General features: G+C 45.4%; 1 protein-coding gene across 4 annotated transcripts; it reads right to left on the reverse strand.

The window, feature by feature from the left end:
• Nucleotides 1-201: 201 nt before the first annotated feature.
• Nucleotides 202-13,388, reverse strand: Znf334 (zinc finger protein 334). 4 transcript variants are annotated; one of them, XM_042694589.1, is made up of 5 exons: nt 13,384-13,388; nt 12,270-12,395; nt 4,623-4,749; nt 4,265-4,357; nt 202-2,352 (listed from the first exon to the last, which is right to left on the reverse strand). In XM_042694589.1, the coding sequence occupies exons 2-5, from the start codon at nt 12,282-12,284 to the stop codon at nt 551-553; spliced, it is 2,037 nt and encodes a 678-aa protein (XP_042550523.1). In that variant the 5' UTR covers nt 12,285-12,395; nt 13,384-13,388; the 3' UTR covers nt 202-550. The 4 variants fall into 4 exon arrangements, with proteins under 4 accessions (XP_042550523.1, XP_042550521.1, XP_042550522.1 ...); XM_042694587.1 differs by lacking the exon at nt 13,384-13,388 and adding an exon at nt 12,715-13,082 and having other exon boundaries at nt 12,270-12,328; XM_042694588.1 differs by lacking the exon at nt 13,384-13,388 and adding an exon at nt 12,715-13,082.
• Between the last annotated feature and the right edge of the window lie 4,799 nt (nt 13,389-18,187).

The following is an 18,187-nucleotide window of genomic DNA, read 5'->3' on the forward strand; positions in this document are numbered from 1 at the left end:
CCTCTTTCATTAGAAGCATCCTAGAAAGGGCTTTCATTTGCTCAGCTGTATCAAAGGCTCCAGTGTTAAACTCATCACAAGTAGAACTGAGCTGCCCCAGCCAGTCCTCTGGTTACCTTTGCAGATACAGGGACTGGGGGCTGACATTAGACAACAGAGACATGGTTAGAAAGCAAAAACCAAGCTGAGATTTCAAGACACTGTAAATTTATAAGCTGTAAATTATTCAGTCTGCATTGTTGATTAAGTGGCACTGGTTTGGAATGAAGTAAAATTAGGGTCTCACACTAGCATATACCAAGAATGGAGAACAATCAACAATTAAACCTAAATAACATGCTTCATATTCAAAGAGGAGGCACACTTGGCATGGTGTTTGAAATGGTGTCGAGCATTCTCATGGTTTACAATGACTGTTCCACCTCATTTATGAAACAGACTGTATCTCTCATCTATTGTGAGCTCTCTGACTTGACAGGAAAAATTCCCAACTCCTTACTGATACCATTTACTTTTGGCATTAGGTGAATTACTTGTTGCTTCTTGGAACTCACTCCTTGTGGGTTTTCTGATGCAACAGGAAGTTTGATTTGTGGCGGAATGTTTTCTCACATATGTCACATTCATATGGTTTCTCTCCTGTGTGTATTTTCTGATGTTCATTCAGTGTCCACAGCCGGCGGTAGGTTTTCCCACATTCATTACATTCATAGGGTTTTTCTCCTGTGTGAATTCTCTGATGTACTCTGAAGGCTGACTTGTGGCAGAAGGTTTTCCCACACTCCTTACAATCATATGGCTTCTCCCCAGTGTGAGTTCGCAGATGTTCACTAAAGGAAAACTTCTGGGAGAAGGTTTTCCCACACTCGTTACACTCATAGGGTCTCTCACCTGAGTGTGTTCTCTGATGATGTGTGAGAGCTGACTTCCTGCAGTAGGCCCTCCCACAATCACTGCATTCATAGGGCTTGTCCCAGATAGTTCTCCGACCTAGTAGGGGGGGTGGGCTCTTGCTGACTTCATGCTCAGGCTCGGGACACTCAGGGTTCTCCTCTGTGCTCACACTCTCACGCTCACTGCAGTCTGACTGCACAGAAGACATTCCATCACACTGATTGAGCGCCTCCTGCTTCTCTCCAGTGTGAGTGCTCTGATGTATAGCCAGCGTTGACTTATGGTAGAAGAGCTTCCCACACTCACTACATTCGTAAGACTTCTTTCCTCTGTGAATGGCCTGGTGTGCAGTTAGGGCAGACTTGGTACATAAGAACTTGCCACACTGACTGCATTCATAGGGCTTCTCTCCCGTGTGGCTCCTCTGATGCACATTGAGGGCTGACTGGCAAAAGAAGGTTTTCTCACACTCACTGCACTCATAAGGTTTCTCCCCAGTGTGGATTCTCTGATGTGCCGTCAGAGCCGACTGGCAGAAGAAGGTTCTCCCACATTCTTTACACTCATTTGGCTTCTCTCCCCTGTGAGTTCTCTGATGTACAATGAGGTAAGATTTCTTGCTGAAGGCTTCCCCACACTCCTCACATTCGTAAGGCTTCTCCCCTGTGTGAGACCTAAAATGCTCCGCGAGGGCTGACTTCCGAAAGAAAGTCTTTCCACATTCATCACACTCATAGGATTTCTCCCCTCCGTGAATTTTCTGATGCACGAGGAGGGCAGACTTGTCGATGAAGGTTTTCCCGCACTCACTGCACTCGTAGGGTCTCTCTCCAGTATGAATTCTCTGGTGTCGTGTGAGGCTTGTCTTCACACGGAAGGTTTTCCTACAGTCACTGCAAGCATAGGGTTTCTCCCCCGTATGGATTCTCTGATGGGCAACGAGGGTGGACCTTTTAGAAAACCTTCTCCCACAGTCCTCACATTCATTTGACTTCTGTTCAGCATGTCTCTCCTTCTGTGCAGAAAGAACTGGCAACTGGAAGGACTTCCCGTGTTTCTTATGGGCGAGAGGTAGTTTCAAAGCCTCACTGTTCAGCAGAACATCTTCATCTTGACTCCTGACTTCCCTCATCTGGTTACTTTTGTACTTTTTCTTTCCTGAATGACCTTTCTCATGATTAGCATGGAGTAGTGACTTCTCACATCCACTGTGTTCATTAGGAACTTTTGCATTTTCTTCGCTCTCTTTTACAATTATTTCTGAATTCATTTCCAAGCAGTTTCTATCTGAATCACATTTATAAAGTACTTCTCTTGAGGGAAGATTATTCATGCCCAGGGTAAATGTGTTCCCAAATACATCATTTTTTTCTGTAATCATTGTTTCACTGTTGAATACAATTTGCTTCAAATGTTTGTCTTGCATTTCTGGATCCTTCTCTAAGGCACCATCATCTTCTAGAAAGGAGCATAATGGACAATAATTTGTGAGGCTTTACACACATGCAATGCTATGAAATGAGAGTGTATATCAATACCCTGGTGTGTACACTTCAAACCCAGCCTCCCAGGATTAAAGAAAGAACACTCAAGAGCCCTTGACACTTGGCAAAGCATAGACTGGAAAAAAACAGCCACAGGGAACAATACTTGCATACACTGGAAGTGTGGCTGACTCAAGTATTGACTGCAATAGAAAAATGTATGAACTGAAGAGAAAAATAAGATGGAGTAAGACCTCAGAAAGATGGTCGGTGCTGACACAAACACAAGGAAAGGGTAAGACATTCTGCAGGGAGGAGGGAACGCTGACGTTTGAGCATGGCTACGAGTAGAGAAAGGAAATCGGACAGCCTGGGAAGTTACATCTCTAAAATGAGAGGAGGATCTTCTTAAGCTCTGTGCTAGGACACTTATTTGCTCCACCCTACGCCCAACTCTACTAAGGCTGGGAATAAAAACTATTTCTATTTCTTAAACCATAGGGAGGAAAAACAAAACAAACAAGCAAACAAAAAACCCCAACAAATTAGAAAGATCATATAAATCAAGATTTATTTTTAAAGCCAGGCACATGCCCACAATATTCCAGTTACTTTGACAGTGGGGATAGGAAGAGCTAAAGTTTGAGGCTAGCCTGGGCAAAAACTGGGGACCCTATCACAAAAACAAAATAAAAACAGAAAGAAATGCTGGGGCATAGCTCAAGTGGGAGAGCACTCACTGAGCACGTGCAAGGCTTGGGGCTCAATCTTCATTAACCGATAAACTTTAAAAAATTAACATTTATTATTTTTTTGGTGGTACTAGAGTTTGAACTTGGCAGTCTTATGCTTGCTTATCTGGCACTCTGCCACTTGAGTCACTACCCCATCCCTTCTTTTGGCTGGTTATTTTGGAGATAAAGTCTCATGGACTTTTTTGTCTAAATTACACTTCAAACCTCAATTCACTCAAGCCACTGCCACTTAGTAAAAACTTACTTGCTAATCCAGGTACTGGTGGCTTCTGCCTGTAATTCTAGCTACTCAGGAGGCTGAGATCTGAGAATCACAGTTTAAAGCCAGACTGGGCAGTAAGTTTATGAGAGTCTTAGCTCCAACTAACAACCAGAAAACTGGACAAAGCACCGTTGCTCAAAGTGGGAGAGTACTAGCCTTGAGCAAAATAGCTCAGGAATGGATAGTGCCCAAGCCCCGAGCTCAAGCCCTACAACCAATCAAAAATAAAATAAAACAAAAACCTTACATTCTAAAGACAAATATGTATATATACACATACATATGCATATATACTGATATTTATACACATATGTACTTATATATTTATATATTATTTATTTCCATTTATTAGTTTGAATATAAAGCATGCCTAGCTGCGCATCAGTGGCTCACACCTATAATCCTAGGTACTGGAGGCTGAGATCTGAGAATCTCAGTTTGAAGCCAGCAGCACATCTGTTAAATCTTCTCTCCAATTAACCAGCAAAGACCCTTAAGTAGTAGTGCAGCAGCCATGAGAGAAAAAAACCTAAGCAATACACAAGTCTCAGAGTTCAAGTCCCAGTACTGGCACAATTTAAAAAAAAAGCAGAAACCACAGTTCCATGACAGTAGTGGGGCAAGGAAGGCAAGGAGAGAATGCCATAAAAATGGTTGTGGCAAAAGAGGACCTTAGGTTCTGGGGATAGGTCACTCAGTGGCAAAAAATCTTTATAAGCTTCAATTGAAGATGTACATTTGGGGAGAGTGCTTAGGAATCTGTGGCATGACAGCTCATTGACCTCACACCACCTCCAGAGCTCTGTCATCACCAGCCACACAGGAACTCAAGTCCATGGTTTCTGCCAGCTCAGTTATCATTTACGCACCTGTGTGGTTCTGACTTGTGATTTCATCCCCTATCCATGGTTCTTCCCCTTGCTCCAACTTGAAGATCACATCTGGTTTGCTAGTATGTATCCCTGTTAATGAGAAAAGACAAAAGACACAGACAGAACTGGAACAAGCTCTTTGGATTTCAGGGACTCTAACGGGTGAAGTCAGAACATTTAGTGAAGGGTGGGAGAAAGCAGAGTATGTGTGTGCGTGAATGTGCCTGTGTATGCTCACACAAATGTTTCTGAATCATCTTTCTCCCCTGATGCTCAAGACCAGGTAATTTGATTCTAAAGACTTGGCACAGAAGGGAAGGGTACTCTGGGGAGCTGCGCAGGACAGCACACTCACCCACTGAGATGAGGTTGCTGTAGTTTTCCAGCATCACTTCCCTGTACAGGAGCCGTTGCACAGGGCCCAGCTGCAGCCACTCCTCATGGGTGAAGTCCACTGTCAAGTCCGTGAAGGAAATGGATTTCTGAAAGAGCATATTTAAGCTGATTAGAACCAAGTGACATCAAATCTATGGGAACATCAAATGTAAGACCACTGCTGTGGTTAACCGTATGCCCTAAGGTGGTATTGTTTGTGGAGGCTAGAAAATTAGAAATATCCTGTCACTTTTTTTGCAGGGGGGGGGGCAGTGCTGGGGTTTAAATTCAGGGCCTTATGCTTGCCAGGCAGTGCTCTACCACTTGAGCTGTGTCCCAGCCCATCCTATTCATTGTTTTAACATGAATTTTTAAAATGTATGGCGTTTGCACTATGTCCTAAATACTGACTCTCCTAAAAATACTGGTCCTGCTCTCAAGGGGCATCCATTCTGATGAAGCAACACAGAAACACATACCTTCAGAAAAGAGCAACGATAGTCAGACACACAGAAATGGATGACCACAAAAGGAGAAAAGTTGGGCTGGGAAGGTGGCTCAGTGGTAGAGCGCTTGCCTTGCATGCCTGAGGCCCTGGGTTCGATTCCTCAGCACCACATAAGCAAAAAAGAAAAAAAGCCAGAAGTGGCGCTGTGGCTCAAGTGGTAGAGCGCTAGCCTTGAGCTGAAGAGCTGAGGGACAGCGCTCAGGCCCAGAGTTCAGGCCCCACGACCGGACCCAAAATAAATAAATAAATAAAGGAGAAGAGTAGTTTTTCCATTTTGTCGTTAGACTTCTTTGGAAGGGGTACTTTTGGATGTGAAATAACAGTGTGCTTTGTCAAAATGTGATCAACAAAAAAATACACTAGACAAGACAGATGTAAATATTAAAACTCACAGCTATTTCTGTATAAAAGAACCTGGGAGCCTGGACAGAAGGCAGAGAACAGAGGCCATTTTCCCCTAGAATTCAATCTCAAGACTTTTTACTCAGTGCAATACATCTGTAAAACATTCTTGCATATCTACTAATACATATGTTTACCTAGAAATTATCGTGTAATTATAGTTGATTTAAGCTATGTTTTAATACCAATTAAGTATGATTATTCTCTCATTATTTTAGCCAAGATATTAACACAATACTCCCTCGAGTATTTCTTGTTCTTGACTTTGTCATTGAATAGTGGAAATATATATGTATGTATGTGTGTGTGTGTATATATATATATATATATATATGTATGTATGTATAATGGCATATATATGACATACTGGAGTACTGTGGCCAAATGTGTATTTTAGAAAAAATGCTTCAGAATATAGGGGTTGGCAAACAACAGCCGTGGACAGAAGCCATCTGCTGAGCTCTAGATCTGGCCATATCATGTTTACACATTGCTGGTGACTGTTTGCTACAACCTTATGATGAATAGATCTGACAGACACCATGTGGCTAGGAAAGCTGAAAATATTTATCATCTGGTTCTCTAAAGAAAATGTTTCTATCTCCTATTCTGAAAAATAGAGAGCAGATTAAAAGTCAAATGAAGATGTCTTGTGAGACAGGACCTCGGGCAGTTCCAGTGGGAGCAGGAAGGAGGGAGCGGATCTTGCAATGACAAGGAGCAGGATGAGCTGGCCTCTGGTTGGCTGGCGCTGCAGATGTTTTGTGCAATTACTTAGCATCATCAGATCAGTAGATATGAATGTTGTATGCTGAGGCTGGTAGAACAAACCAACAACAAAAGATCTGAGCAGAAGAAGCTAATGGAGTGGAACATTTTAGACGCTATGTTTGAAATTCTTGAAGTGTGGGCATAAATATCCATTTGACAGGTGGATATTTGGTTTTGGAAGTCAGAAGAGACAAAGAATGGTAGTCAGAAGGCAAAATGAGGTGACTGGGAGAATGAGAAAGGTCTCTATGAATGGACATGTAGTGATCTCCAGGGTATACTGCTAAGAAAAGTGAAGAATATCTACGGTGCTATCTTTATGTACAAAAGGAAGAGCTATAAGGAAGTACACACAAAAACACCATGTGTGTAATACAGAAATTCAGAGGGGTAACCAGAAATGAATGAACTTAGCCACCTCTTGGAGAGGGTGGGGAGACAGAAATGGGAAAAGGGAAGAAGAGATGAGGAACAAGTGGCCCTTCTATAAATGTCTTTCTATGCAGTTTTGACTCAGAATGACAGCAATGTCACCTACCCCCAAAACAAATAACTAAAATCAAACACGATATGGAAAGGGAATTGCAAACAAAACACAAATAGTGCCATATAAATTAACTTTCTTAAAAACAAGTAACAGCCAAGCATCAATGGCTTACATTTGTAATCCTAGCTACTAAGGAGGCTAGAGATCTAAGGACTGTGGTTCAAAGGCAGCCTGGGCAGGAAAGTCTGAGACTCTTATCCCCAATTAACTACCAAAAAGCTGTAAATGGCACTGTGGCTCAAAGTGGTAGAGTGCTAGCCTTGAGCACACAAGCTCAGGAACAGCACCAGGCCCTGAGTTCAAGCCCCAGGGGGAAGAAGCAACAGGCATAGTGGATGAGATAAAGGAAAGAACTGCCCAAAGTAACTGTGGAGAAGAGCATTCTGATTCCATTCAGTGGTAACTATAGGTGAAAAACAGCTGTATACAATTATCTACTTAAAAAGTTTTGTTGTTTTTATTTGGGGGGGGGGGATGGTACTGGTGTTTGAACTCGAGTCATAGGCTTGCTAGGCAGACACTCTATCACTTAATCCATGCCCTCAGCTCTTCTCCATAGGAAAATTGTTTTCCACATGTGTAGACCTAGCTGAGAAGACAGATAACTTGAGTGTAGATTATGAGAGTCAGCTTACTCCATCTGAGACAAAGGCATTGTAATCGGGCTGGAATGAACTGTAGGGTAATTGGCCAGTAAAGTCTTGAGGTCATGAGAGACAAAGGACTGTAAGTTCTTTCTGTATGATTTTTTCAAAGTCCAAATTTATTTAAAAATAAAACAGTAAAAAAAAAATATGGAACAGCCTTTCCATTCTGCCAACACATGTGCATTCCCTGTGCTCTGGGACGCTGCAGACAGTGTACCACACAACTTCTAGGTTACCTTAGCCTGCCTTCCTAGCCTCCACATCCTCATGTGACACAACACACCTCAGCAGTGATTTAATAACATCCCTCCTGTCATCAGGCAATGGTCCTCCATACATAAATCAGAAGTAGTCACATTACCCGAATTATGTCCCCCATTAGTTATTCCCTCCAAAAAGTTACAAGCTTCCTAACAATGAATAGTAACTTGTAGTTACAGGCACACAGTGTACATATAAGATCTTGATAATTAGAATATTACAAAATTACTGGAAGCAAAAGGCAATGAGTTGGAGAAGCAGTGAGATATCACAGATCATCAGTCCTCTGCCCACAGACAGAACAGTGCCCTTCACAGCAGGACCAGTGGCTGTATTCACTTTCTCAGAAATGGATCTGTGCTCATCATAAAGGGAAAAGAAACTCAAGTGGCCTGATTTCAGAGCAGGGTTCACAAAATGAAATGAGGAACATGAATGTGAGCTGCACTGCTTAATGGGGGCACCAAGAGAAATACATCAGGGGCCTTTCTCATGGGGAGACCCACAGGTAGTGCAGACTCTCCACTGAGGCAGAAGAGCAGCTAAGTACTCTGCACACACGCAGCCCAGAGGCAGAGGGAAAAGGAATGAGGACATGGTTCCTGGCTCAGGTCACAAACCACGTGGGGATAAAAGCTAAGGAGGACTGAAACATGGAAACTTGGTCAAAAGCAGCTGGCAGTATGTGGGGGACGGGGCTTATTTTGGGATGCCCTCTGCCATCATCACTCTGCAGTGGTTCTCAGCGTCGGTCACACCTGCCCCTTGAATCTGTGCAAGAATTTGGGGGCTGCCAAAGTTCTGTGGGATGCTGCTAGTATGTGACAGAGAGAGATGGAACAAGGGACAGTAGATGAATTACACCATACAGGTCAGCCTCAGAAATGTCCTAAGCCTGACATAACTTTTTTTTTTTGGGGGGGGGGGTCCGGTCATGGGGCCTGAACTCTGGGCCTGGGCGCTGTCCCTCAGCTCTTCAGCTCAAGGCCAGCGCTCTGCCACTTGAGCCGTAGCGCCATTTCCGGCTTTTTTTTTTCTTTTTGCTTATGTGGTGCTGGGGAATCAAACCCAGGGCCTCAGGCATGCAAGGTAAGCACTCTACCACTGAGCCACCTTCCCAGGGCCTCAGGCATGCAAGGTAAGCACTCTACCACTGAGCCACCTTCCCAGCCCGTGACATAACTTTCTAATGTCCTAAATACTCATCTATACAATTACAAATTTGTTCACAATGATCTTTTTCTTTCTGTTTATCTGCTTATTATCTATCTCTCTAACATCATAAATTTTCCTGAAATTCAATACTGGGTACATTAAAAAAGTTGGATTTGGATTGGTATCTCAGAAGTTTTCACTCTCTTGAAAAGTATCAGTAATGGCTGCGTGCCAGTGACCTACACCTGTAATTCTAGCTATTCAGGAGGCTGGGATCTGAGAATCACTGTTCAAAGCCAGGCAGGGCAGGAAAGTCTGTGAGATTTTTTTTTTTTTTTTGGGTCCGGTCGTGGGGCCTGAACTCTGGGCCTGGGCGCTGTCCCTCAGCTCTTCAGCTCAAGGATAGCACTCTACCACTTGAGCCACAGTGCCACTTCTGGCTTTTTTCTTTTTTGCTTATGTGGTGTTTAAGAATCGAACCCAGGGCCTCAGGGATGCAAGGCAAGCGCTCTACCACTGAGCCACCTTCCCAGCATCATCCTGTGAGATTCTTATCTCCAATTAACCACCAGAAGACCAGAAGTGGTGCTGTGGCTCAAGTGGTACAACACTCACCTTGAGCTGAAGAGCTAAGGGACAGTGCCCATGCCCAGAGTTCAAGCCCCATAACTGACAAAAAAAAAAAAAAAAGTATCACTGATGGCAATAACAGCATGGTATGTGAATCATGAAAACATCACACCTACACCAGAGTATGAATTTGTAATTGTCACATTCAGTGATTCAAACTTTGATATATAAATACCAGACTAAACTCTCACTTTTAGCATATTTGTAACCAAGAGATTCCATATACATATATTAGGTTTGGGTGTGGTGGTACACACCTGTAATTACAGTTATTTGGGAGGTAGAGATAGGAGGATTGTGCCTGGAGTTAGTGTGAAATCCTCTCAAAAAAAAAAAAAAAAGGAAAAACCTCAAAAGGATTGGAGATGAGGCTCAAGGAGTAAAGGCCCTAAGTATCAGCCCCATAAATAAAAATATTTTAAGTGTCATTGCTTCTATTTTTCCCACACAGATTAAAAAAATACATACAAGTAGATTATTTATGTCTACCAAGATAGAGTTGGGTTTTAGTTGGGATTACTTTAATAGAGCCCAATGAAAGCAAAAACTAAGTGCTATGATATCAGTGGGAGCTTTGGGCCAGGACAGCAGGAGAGGGAGGCAGGGAAGAGAGGAAAGAATGGAAGCAATGCAGAGTGAGAGGCGTTGTCATTACACTGCCTACTACAAAGCCTCACAGAGGCGGCAGGAGCCTCAGTGCGGGACTGCCATCAGCACGTGGGACTTCTCCAGGAGCATATGGCCAGACCATATGGTGGTACATGGAAGAGGGCAAGGAAGGGCACTTTTTCTGCCCACATTCTTCTCATTTCCCCTTTTCCTGAATTCACAGTTCACACCCAAGGTGAGTTGATGTGCACGCACTTCCGACTGCAACATTTGGTTCCAACATGTGGTCTCTCAGGAAGCCTGAAACCACACCTCAGTTTGTTCTACTGGAGAGGTGTGCAGGTGCAATGACTCAAAGAGATGAAAGAGACAGAGAGTATGAACAGATAGTCTTTGTATGAAAGGTGTTACTTATATGGACAGATAAGTCTGACCAAGTTGAAAATCAGCTCACCACAGGTATTTGTGAAATGAAATGTCTCTTTCCCTAGTCTGCAACCTCCATGGAGCCAGAGATAAGGTCTCTCTTGTCCAAGCTAAATGTCTATCTTGCAAACTATTTGGCACCTAACAGTTTGACCAGCATCTAGATATTGAAGGAAAGGCTTAGAGTGGCAGGAATTAAATAAGTAGGAAGTGGTTGTGACATGAATAGCCTTTTCTTTTTCCATTCCTGAGGCTTGAACCCAGGGCCTAGTCACTGTCCTTGAGCTTCTTTTGCTCAAGACTAGTGCTCTTACCATTTGAGCCACAGCACCACTTTGGCTTTTTCTGTTTATGTGGTACTGAGGATTGAACCTAGGGCTTCAAGCATGCTAGGCAAGCACTCTACCACAAAGCACATTCCCAGCCCAACATGAATAACTTTCTAAGTCATCTAAAGGAGCCTTGGCCTTTTGGTGGCCTATCCAGTTTGAGCAACAGTCTTAAGGCCAAAGGAGGCAGACAACTGAGAAATCTTTTGACAATCTAGGAGAAATACCAAGACAGGGAAGTAGGAAGGGGAAGGCAAAAAGAAGGAATCTCACTTTCTTTCTAGCTTGCACACTGGTAGGATGGTAGTGGCACTGACAGAGAATTAAAGAGGAAACAAGTTAAACAGATTATAAATCTTATTTCTATTTTGGACCTGGGGAACGCCGAGGGGTTATGGAACATTTTTTACAGAAGGGGTAACCGAAAATCTCAGGCTGAGGCTCTTAGAAGTAGTACAAGATTTTGAGCACAAAATATTGCAAGTTAAAACCACAAATGGTATGAAAAAAAAATCAAACCACAAATGGTATAAAATAATAGTGGGCTAATTGTGGAATAGCAATGTTTATGGTACAAAAAGAAGACCATATAATGGTGGAAATGACTAGAGAGATTAGAAAGAGAATCTTGTGAATGATATTACAATAATTATTGAAGGTGAACTTTGTGTGTGTGTGTGTGTGTGTGTGTGTGTGTGTTGCACTGGAAAACATCCACTGGGTTTGAAAATATGTAGGTCACTGCTTTTACTAGAAAGGCTCCATGGAGGCAGGTGAGATGTTGAGACACCACAGACTGAATGAAATGAGTTGAAATGAGGAAAGCAAGTGAAAAACTTTTACACAGTACATTTAAAAGTACAACTGAAATCATGTAAACCATCTACTCTCAGTTTTATCCCAAGATCATGGAAAACGGCAGAGTGCTGTCCACACATATGATAATGAGCTAGTTCCCTGTAACTCCTCTGCTTGCCTGGATATAGGAGTCTCAGGAAATCCACTGTGTTCCTTTCACAGAGGGTTTTGGTGAAAGCCTTTGCAGCTTTTATTCAAAGGTTATCGAAGAAAATGTTTATGTATAAATGACAGAAAAGTTATACTAATTACCAATGTAAGTAAGGTCTGTTTTATTTTGCCTGGATCTTTCTGAAACAACTTGAATAAGTCTAAAGTACTGTATGATTTGGTATGCTTAGATTTTTTTCCAGTACTGATCTGATATTCCTATTTTGTCAGAAGCTGAATTTTATATCCTCCTCCTATTTCATCTGAATGTGCAAACTATAAATTTCTTGAAATCCACTGAAAAATGTGGGAGGTAAATCCCTAAACAACTTACCTGGAATTCGTTCATTTTCAGGTGCTCTTGAGAAAGGGCCAAGAGAGGTGAAAGCAGAGCTGAGTAAGGAAGAATGCGGAAGGGAGTCGTGAGAGGTCTGGCTAGCGCGGCAGTTCTTACAAGTACCTAGCAAGACAGACACACACCCATGTACAGAAATGGTCCTGAGACCAATACGGTCCAGGAAACCCACAGATGGAGGAAACGTCTAGTTAAAAGTCGTGAAATGAGCCGTTTTTCTTGAGTGCACCCATGTTTTCTACTGAATTACTGTCAATTAGTATCTCCTTTGGAAAAATAAAAACATAACCTGAATCCAATACTAGAACACTGGTCCAATAAAAATTAATATACCCAAAGTTAGGAACGGTATTGCAGCATTAAAATTGAAGCTAGGATAAAAATATTTATTAACACAGGAAAACGTTGATATTATGTCACTTACCTATTTTTCTGCTAATGTGTTTAGCCAGTGAGATGAAGAGGTTCCAGTAAGAAAGGATGCAAGTGGCTTAAGGTGTTTATCTGTTTTGACTGGTGGGTGTCCCTGTTCAGCTTCACAAGAGGACCTAGTCCTAACTACGGAGCTGGCATTCGCTTCTCAGCTGTCACTAGTAGACAGCTGAGGACTTGCGAGCGTTATCTTCCACGCCCTAGCTCTAAAGTAACGGAAATCTAAACAGCTTTAAACGGCTCCTTTCACCTACACTGTGTGATCCTAGGCCGGGTGACGGCGGACACGGTCTGGACAACTCCGGATACGCAGCGTGGAGGCTGGAGCGCCGACAGGCGTTGGGGACGTGAGGGGGAAGCCACGCCCTCGGCCGTGCGCCCCGCCGCGCCCCCCGCGCCCCGCCGCGGCGCCCCGCCCCGCAGGCTCTGCCTCCGCACTCATCAGGGGCCGCAGGGCCCCAGGCCCCCGCGCGGCTCCCGCACCCAACCCCAACTCCTGGGATTCACGCACAACCCCTGCCCGCCCCTGCCCCGCACGGCGGGCCGGGGGCCGCGGCCTGCGGGCCCGGAGCCCAGCGCTGCCCGGCCTGCGGAAGGCCAGCTCCGCCCCGAGGACCCGGAGCCCGCCGCCAGCCCTTCTCTAACTTCGGGGGACGCCGACTTGGCTTCCAGTCAGCAGCAGGCCCCGCGGCCGGAGAAGGCGGAGGCTGCGGAACCCGGTCCCAGAGGAGCCAAGCGGAGCACCGGAAGCGCGTCTGGGCAGGTGCCCGGAAGTGACGTATACGCTCTCCAAGGCCCTCCACAGAGCGCGGCTGAGTTTCCGGGACCACGCTACCCAGAAGGCGCCGCGGCCACCGCCCTGAGCCAAGTTCACCCCTGGCAGACGACGGCTGCAGTCCCTTGACCGAAAAGACGCGTGACACGTGACGTCACCGGCGCTGCGGGCGAGAAGGTGTTAAGAATACATGCCCTGCAGGATTTCTCCCACGTAAGCGTCCCCACGTGACACACACATGTGTGTGAAAACAGGATAAATCGCAGCATCTGTAAAGATCTTGTTTTTAAGTCTCGCTGGATCAGTGTGGTGATGCAGGACTGTAGCACTTGGGAGGCTGAGGCTGGAGGATTGCAAGTGTGAGGCCTGTGGTGGGGGCGGAGGTGGGGTCTATTAACTGAGGTAAGCGCGAGGCGCTTGACTTTCTGACTGCTGTGCTGGAGGAGTAGCCATCATCATTTTATAGTTTTAGTAAAGCAAAAAACAGCACACTAATAGCTTTTTAACAATACCAGCCCTCTCACATACTCATACAGGCGTCTGGGAAAACGAGGTGCATGGGTAGGAAAAGTTTGGAAGTGACTCCAGCCCCAGCCACCACCAGCCTGACCTTGCAAACAGAGCCCGATTGGAGATCACTCATAAGCCAACCTCCTAAATGGTGAGAGAGGGGAGCCATAGACGCTCCCGCTTTATGCCACCAAGGTTGGAGTGGATGATCACTGTCCAACAGAGAACTGATTCAAGTTGGTTCAAATGAGTCATCAAAGATAAATGCAGGCCAGAGGCTGGCATGGGTGGTGTTTGATATTAGACTGGAATAATGGGGTGCACAGGCTGTTTGGGAGGAGAAGAGAATGAACAGAAACAGGAGAGAGAAGGGGTGGGAAGAAGAAGATAAGCTATGGTGGAAGGAGAAAGAGAATATGGCAGACAGACAAGCAAACATTAGATCCTGCAGTTTCCATAGTGGCCACTGGATGGTAGCAGTATCATGAATGAATCCTGTGTTGTAATGCTCATCAGGCAGGAGTGTTAACAGCCCAGCACATGCCTGACCGAATGTACTATTGAATGAGCCTGAGTTACTGTACCTGACATTGCCTTGATCACTGAGAGATGAGATCACCCAGCCTGGCTGAGACCAATTAGCCTGTCCTTGGAGGGTGAGGTTCAGTTCCACCCCATCAGCCTCTCTTGCTGTGATTATTCTCCAGAAGGGAAGAATGGATACAGGAGTCAAATAAGGATTCTGGAGAGAATTACAGATGCTGGGGAGGAAGCATGGGGAGAAGGAATCTACCATGGAGGCAAAGGGCAAGACTTCTGGATGAACCCTTCCTCTCAAGGCTCAGAAAAGGACCTGGGAAAAGCCAGTGTTCCCTCCTGTCATCATAACAACATAATGGAGTCACAGTCAATGGGCTGGCTGGCAGTGGGCAGGGGTGAAGGTTCAGAGATATTCCAGGAAATCTTGTATTGGATCATCCCCCTATGGTAGGCTCATGTGGGATTAACTATAGGGGTAAGCACCTGGGCTTTGCAATTGGCAAGGGGGTGGTTGTTTGGCCAAGAGAACAGTAAGTCTAGAGAAACATATACTACCTCTATGTGTCCATGTGAGAAAACTGAAGGTGGGCGAATACAATGGCCATGGCCCAGATCACAAGCGGAATAATGGCAGTGCAGTGCCTCCAGACTTCCTAGTCATCTGTTTATTGTTGGGACCTTGTGCTGTCCACGCTATCAGCTGTTCCTTCCTGTCTCTCTTGAGCTTGATCTGTCTCTTGGCACCAGGTCTGCTCCTGAAGCAGCAGTGGGGTGGGAGCTGACAATAGTCACCCAAGCAAATGCTGTCAAACTTTTTCTTTTGTCAGTCATGGGGTTTGAACTCTGGGCCTGGGCGCTGTCCTTCAGCTCTTCAGCTCAAGGCAAGCACTCTACCACTTGAGCCACAGTGCTACTTCCAGTTTTCTGAGAGGTTTATTGGAGATAAGGGTCTCACGGCCTTTCCTGCCTGGGCTGACTTTGAACCATGATCCTCAGATCTCAGCCTCCTGAGTAGTTAGGACTACACACGTGAGCCACCGGTACCCAGCTCCGTCCAACTTTTTTTTTCTCTGTGGGTCGTGGGGCTTGAACTCTGGGTTTGGGCACTGTCCCTGCGCTCTTCAGCTCAAGGCGAATGCTCTATCGCTTGAGCCACAGCACCACTTCTGGTTTTCTAGTGGTTTATTGGAGATAAGAGTCTCACGATCTTTTCTGCCCAGGCTGGCTTTGAACCGTGATCCTCAGATCTCAGCCTCCTGAGTAGTTAGGATCACAGGTGTGAGCCACCGGCGCCCAGCTCCATTCAACTTTTAACTGCCTCCATCTCTACCTCATCCATTGCCTCCATCCCGTGCCTGGGTGGTGATTCAGCACTCCACGCAGCTGGACAGCTCCCATCTTGGGGATTCTCGGCATTCGGAAATGGACAGATTCTGAGCTGCCGAAGTACTTCAAGAAAGGGATAGAGTCCCACTTGAGTTGTTTAGCTACCAGTCAGAACTTGGACAGGTGATTTTGGGAAGCAGGGCTGTTGTCCCTCTGCTGGCTGGGGGGGCACCATTTGCCCCCCTTGTTCTCTGGTCTCATCCACTCCAAGAGGCAGACAACACTAGTGCTCAAGTCAGCCACATTATAGGGTGCTGGCCAAAGCAACGGGTCACTCACTGGCTAAAGCATTCAGTCAACTGCTGGAGACCTGTTCGGACTTCCTTCCTGTACTTCCTACATCTTGGAAGTACATATTGCATGAGGCTGAAGTGAACTGGATCTTGAGGTCACAAAGGAAATACAGTACACTTGAGAGATGGCATTGGGTGAGCAAGCAATGTGGTTTTGTGTGCTAACTCAAGAAATGTTGGGGATCATTTGTTACTGCACCAAAACCTAGCCCATCCTGACTGGCAACACAGCTTTCCCCCAGAAATCAGGAGAAGACAAGGACAGATTCTGCTTTAGAGATTCTAGAGGAAGCCTGGCCTTTCTGAGCCAGCGGAGGAATTGAAGCCCAGGTACTACAGGCAGGTGATGCCCAGGCACCTTGCATGGGTGAAGACCCACATTCCAGTGGGTGCTGCCCCCACCGCATGGGCACATTGGCTGTACTAGTCGGTCTGTGATCAACAAGGTCACTAGGTAACAGTTCATGGTTATGCCCATGTGATGGCTTTGGATGCCACCAGGACCACAATCCTCAGATCTCAGCCTCTTCAATAGCTAGAAGTACAGGTGTGAGTCAACAGGGCCCGGATCCCAAAGCTTTTCTAAGTATTGTTTCACCTCCTACTCAGGGCTTAGTCATAGGGGGATGAAAACACTGCTGTTAAGGATGGACAGATTCTTCATCCTTGTCATGTTCTCTTCAACTCTCTTTCTAACTTCCTTTTCTCCCTGGGCTTCTCTCCACAGCTTAAAAGGTTCTCCACTCCCCTTCCTGTCTACCTGTGTACCATACAGTTTCCACATTCCAGACCTCAAAATTAGCCTTTTTTTTTTTTTTTTTTTTGGTCAGTCGTGGGGCCTGAACTCTGGGCCTGGGCACTGTCCCTCAGCTCTTCAACTCAAGGCGAGTGTTCTACCACTTGAGCCACAGCACCACTTCCAGCTTTTTCTGCTTATGTGGTGCTGAGGAATCGAACTCAGGGCCTCATGCATGCAAGGCAAGCGCTCTACCATTGAGCTACCTTCCCAGTCCCCGAAATTAGTCATAATGACAGGAAGCTGTCAGAAAAAAATCAGATATCTAAGAAGGAATTAGTAGATTAGGATGCATTTGAGAAACATGGATTTGCCTAACAGAATCAACACAACAATTTGGTGAAGTAGGGATAATTAGTCAGGAGGCTTTGCCTCCACCTCTGAGCACCTCTGCCCTGGGGATCAAGCCTTTTCATTTCACGAGTCTTTGAAGGGCATTTCATATAGAAACTGTAACAAGTAGCTTTTCAATTCCCCACCTTATAGGTGAAAACGTAAATCTCAGAAGTGGAGTTCAAAAATGGATTTATATGCTGGGCACCAGTAGCTTATATATGTAGTCCTAGCTACTCAGGAGGCTGAGCTCTGAGAATCATGGTTCAAAGCCAGCCAGAAAACTGGAAGTGGCGCTGTGGCTCAAGTGGTAGAGCGCTAGCCTTGAGCTGAAGAGCTCAGGGACAGTGCCCAGGCCCAGAGTTCAGGCCCCACGACCAACCAGAAAAAATGGAGTTACACAGAAAGTGGCTGAGTTGAAGGCTGGGACTTTCATCTTAACCCAGTGGACTCCCAAGAGTATTAGTTTTTCATTATGCCATGTACAAGTCAAGGAGGACCTCCTGGAGGAGGTGAATCATGAGCTTCATTATAGGCCACACCAACTGGGATGCAGGGGAATGGGCAGCCTCGGACACAGCTGTATAACAGAGCTCTGACACACACATTTCTCTACACACTGTGCTGGGAGTGACAGGGCCTCTCGCCCTTTCCCAGTTTGCTTTGGTAGAGGGGTGCATGGGGTAAAGTTTGAGGAAGGCAAATCTTATGCTGTGGTTAAACTTATTCCGTGACCATGGAAGGAGGGCCACTGCCCCGCCCCCTTCGGAGAAATTGTTTAAAGATGGAAACAGCTCATCAGCTGACTCCACTGCTTCTGGTGAGACACAAG

This window comes from Dipodomys spectabilis, unplaced genomic scaffold (assembly GCF_019054845.1).
Source record: "Dipodomys spectabilis isolate Male_0828 unplaced genomic scaffold, ASM1905484v1 ptg000175l, whole genome shotgun sequence".
Classification (NCBI taxonomy): Eukaryota; Metazoa; Chordata; class Mammalia; order Rodentia; family Heteromyidae; genus Dipodomys; species Dipodomys spectabilis.

What these genes read in the sequence shown, in the direction of transcription:
- Znf334 (XM_042694589.1), bottom strand. An exon ending in CAGCAACCTCATCTCAGTGG is followed by an intron (nt 4,358 to 4,622) that starts GTGAGTGTGCTG and finishes TCTCATTAACAG; the next exon opens with GGATACATACTAGCAAACCA. An exon ending in CACAAGTCAGAACCACACAG is followed by an intron (nt 2,353 to 4,264) that starts GTGCGTAAATGA and finishes GCTCCTTTCTAG; the next exon opens with AAGATGATGGTGCCTTAGAG.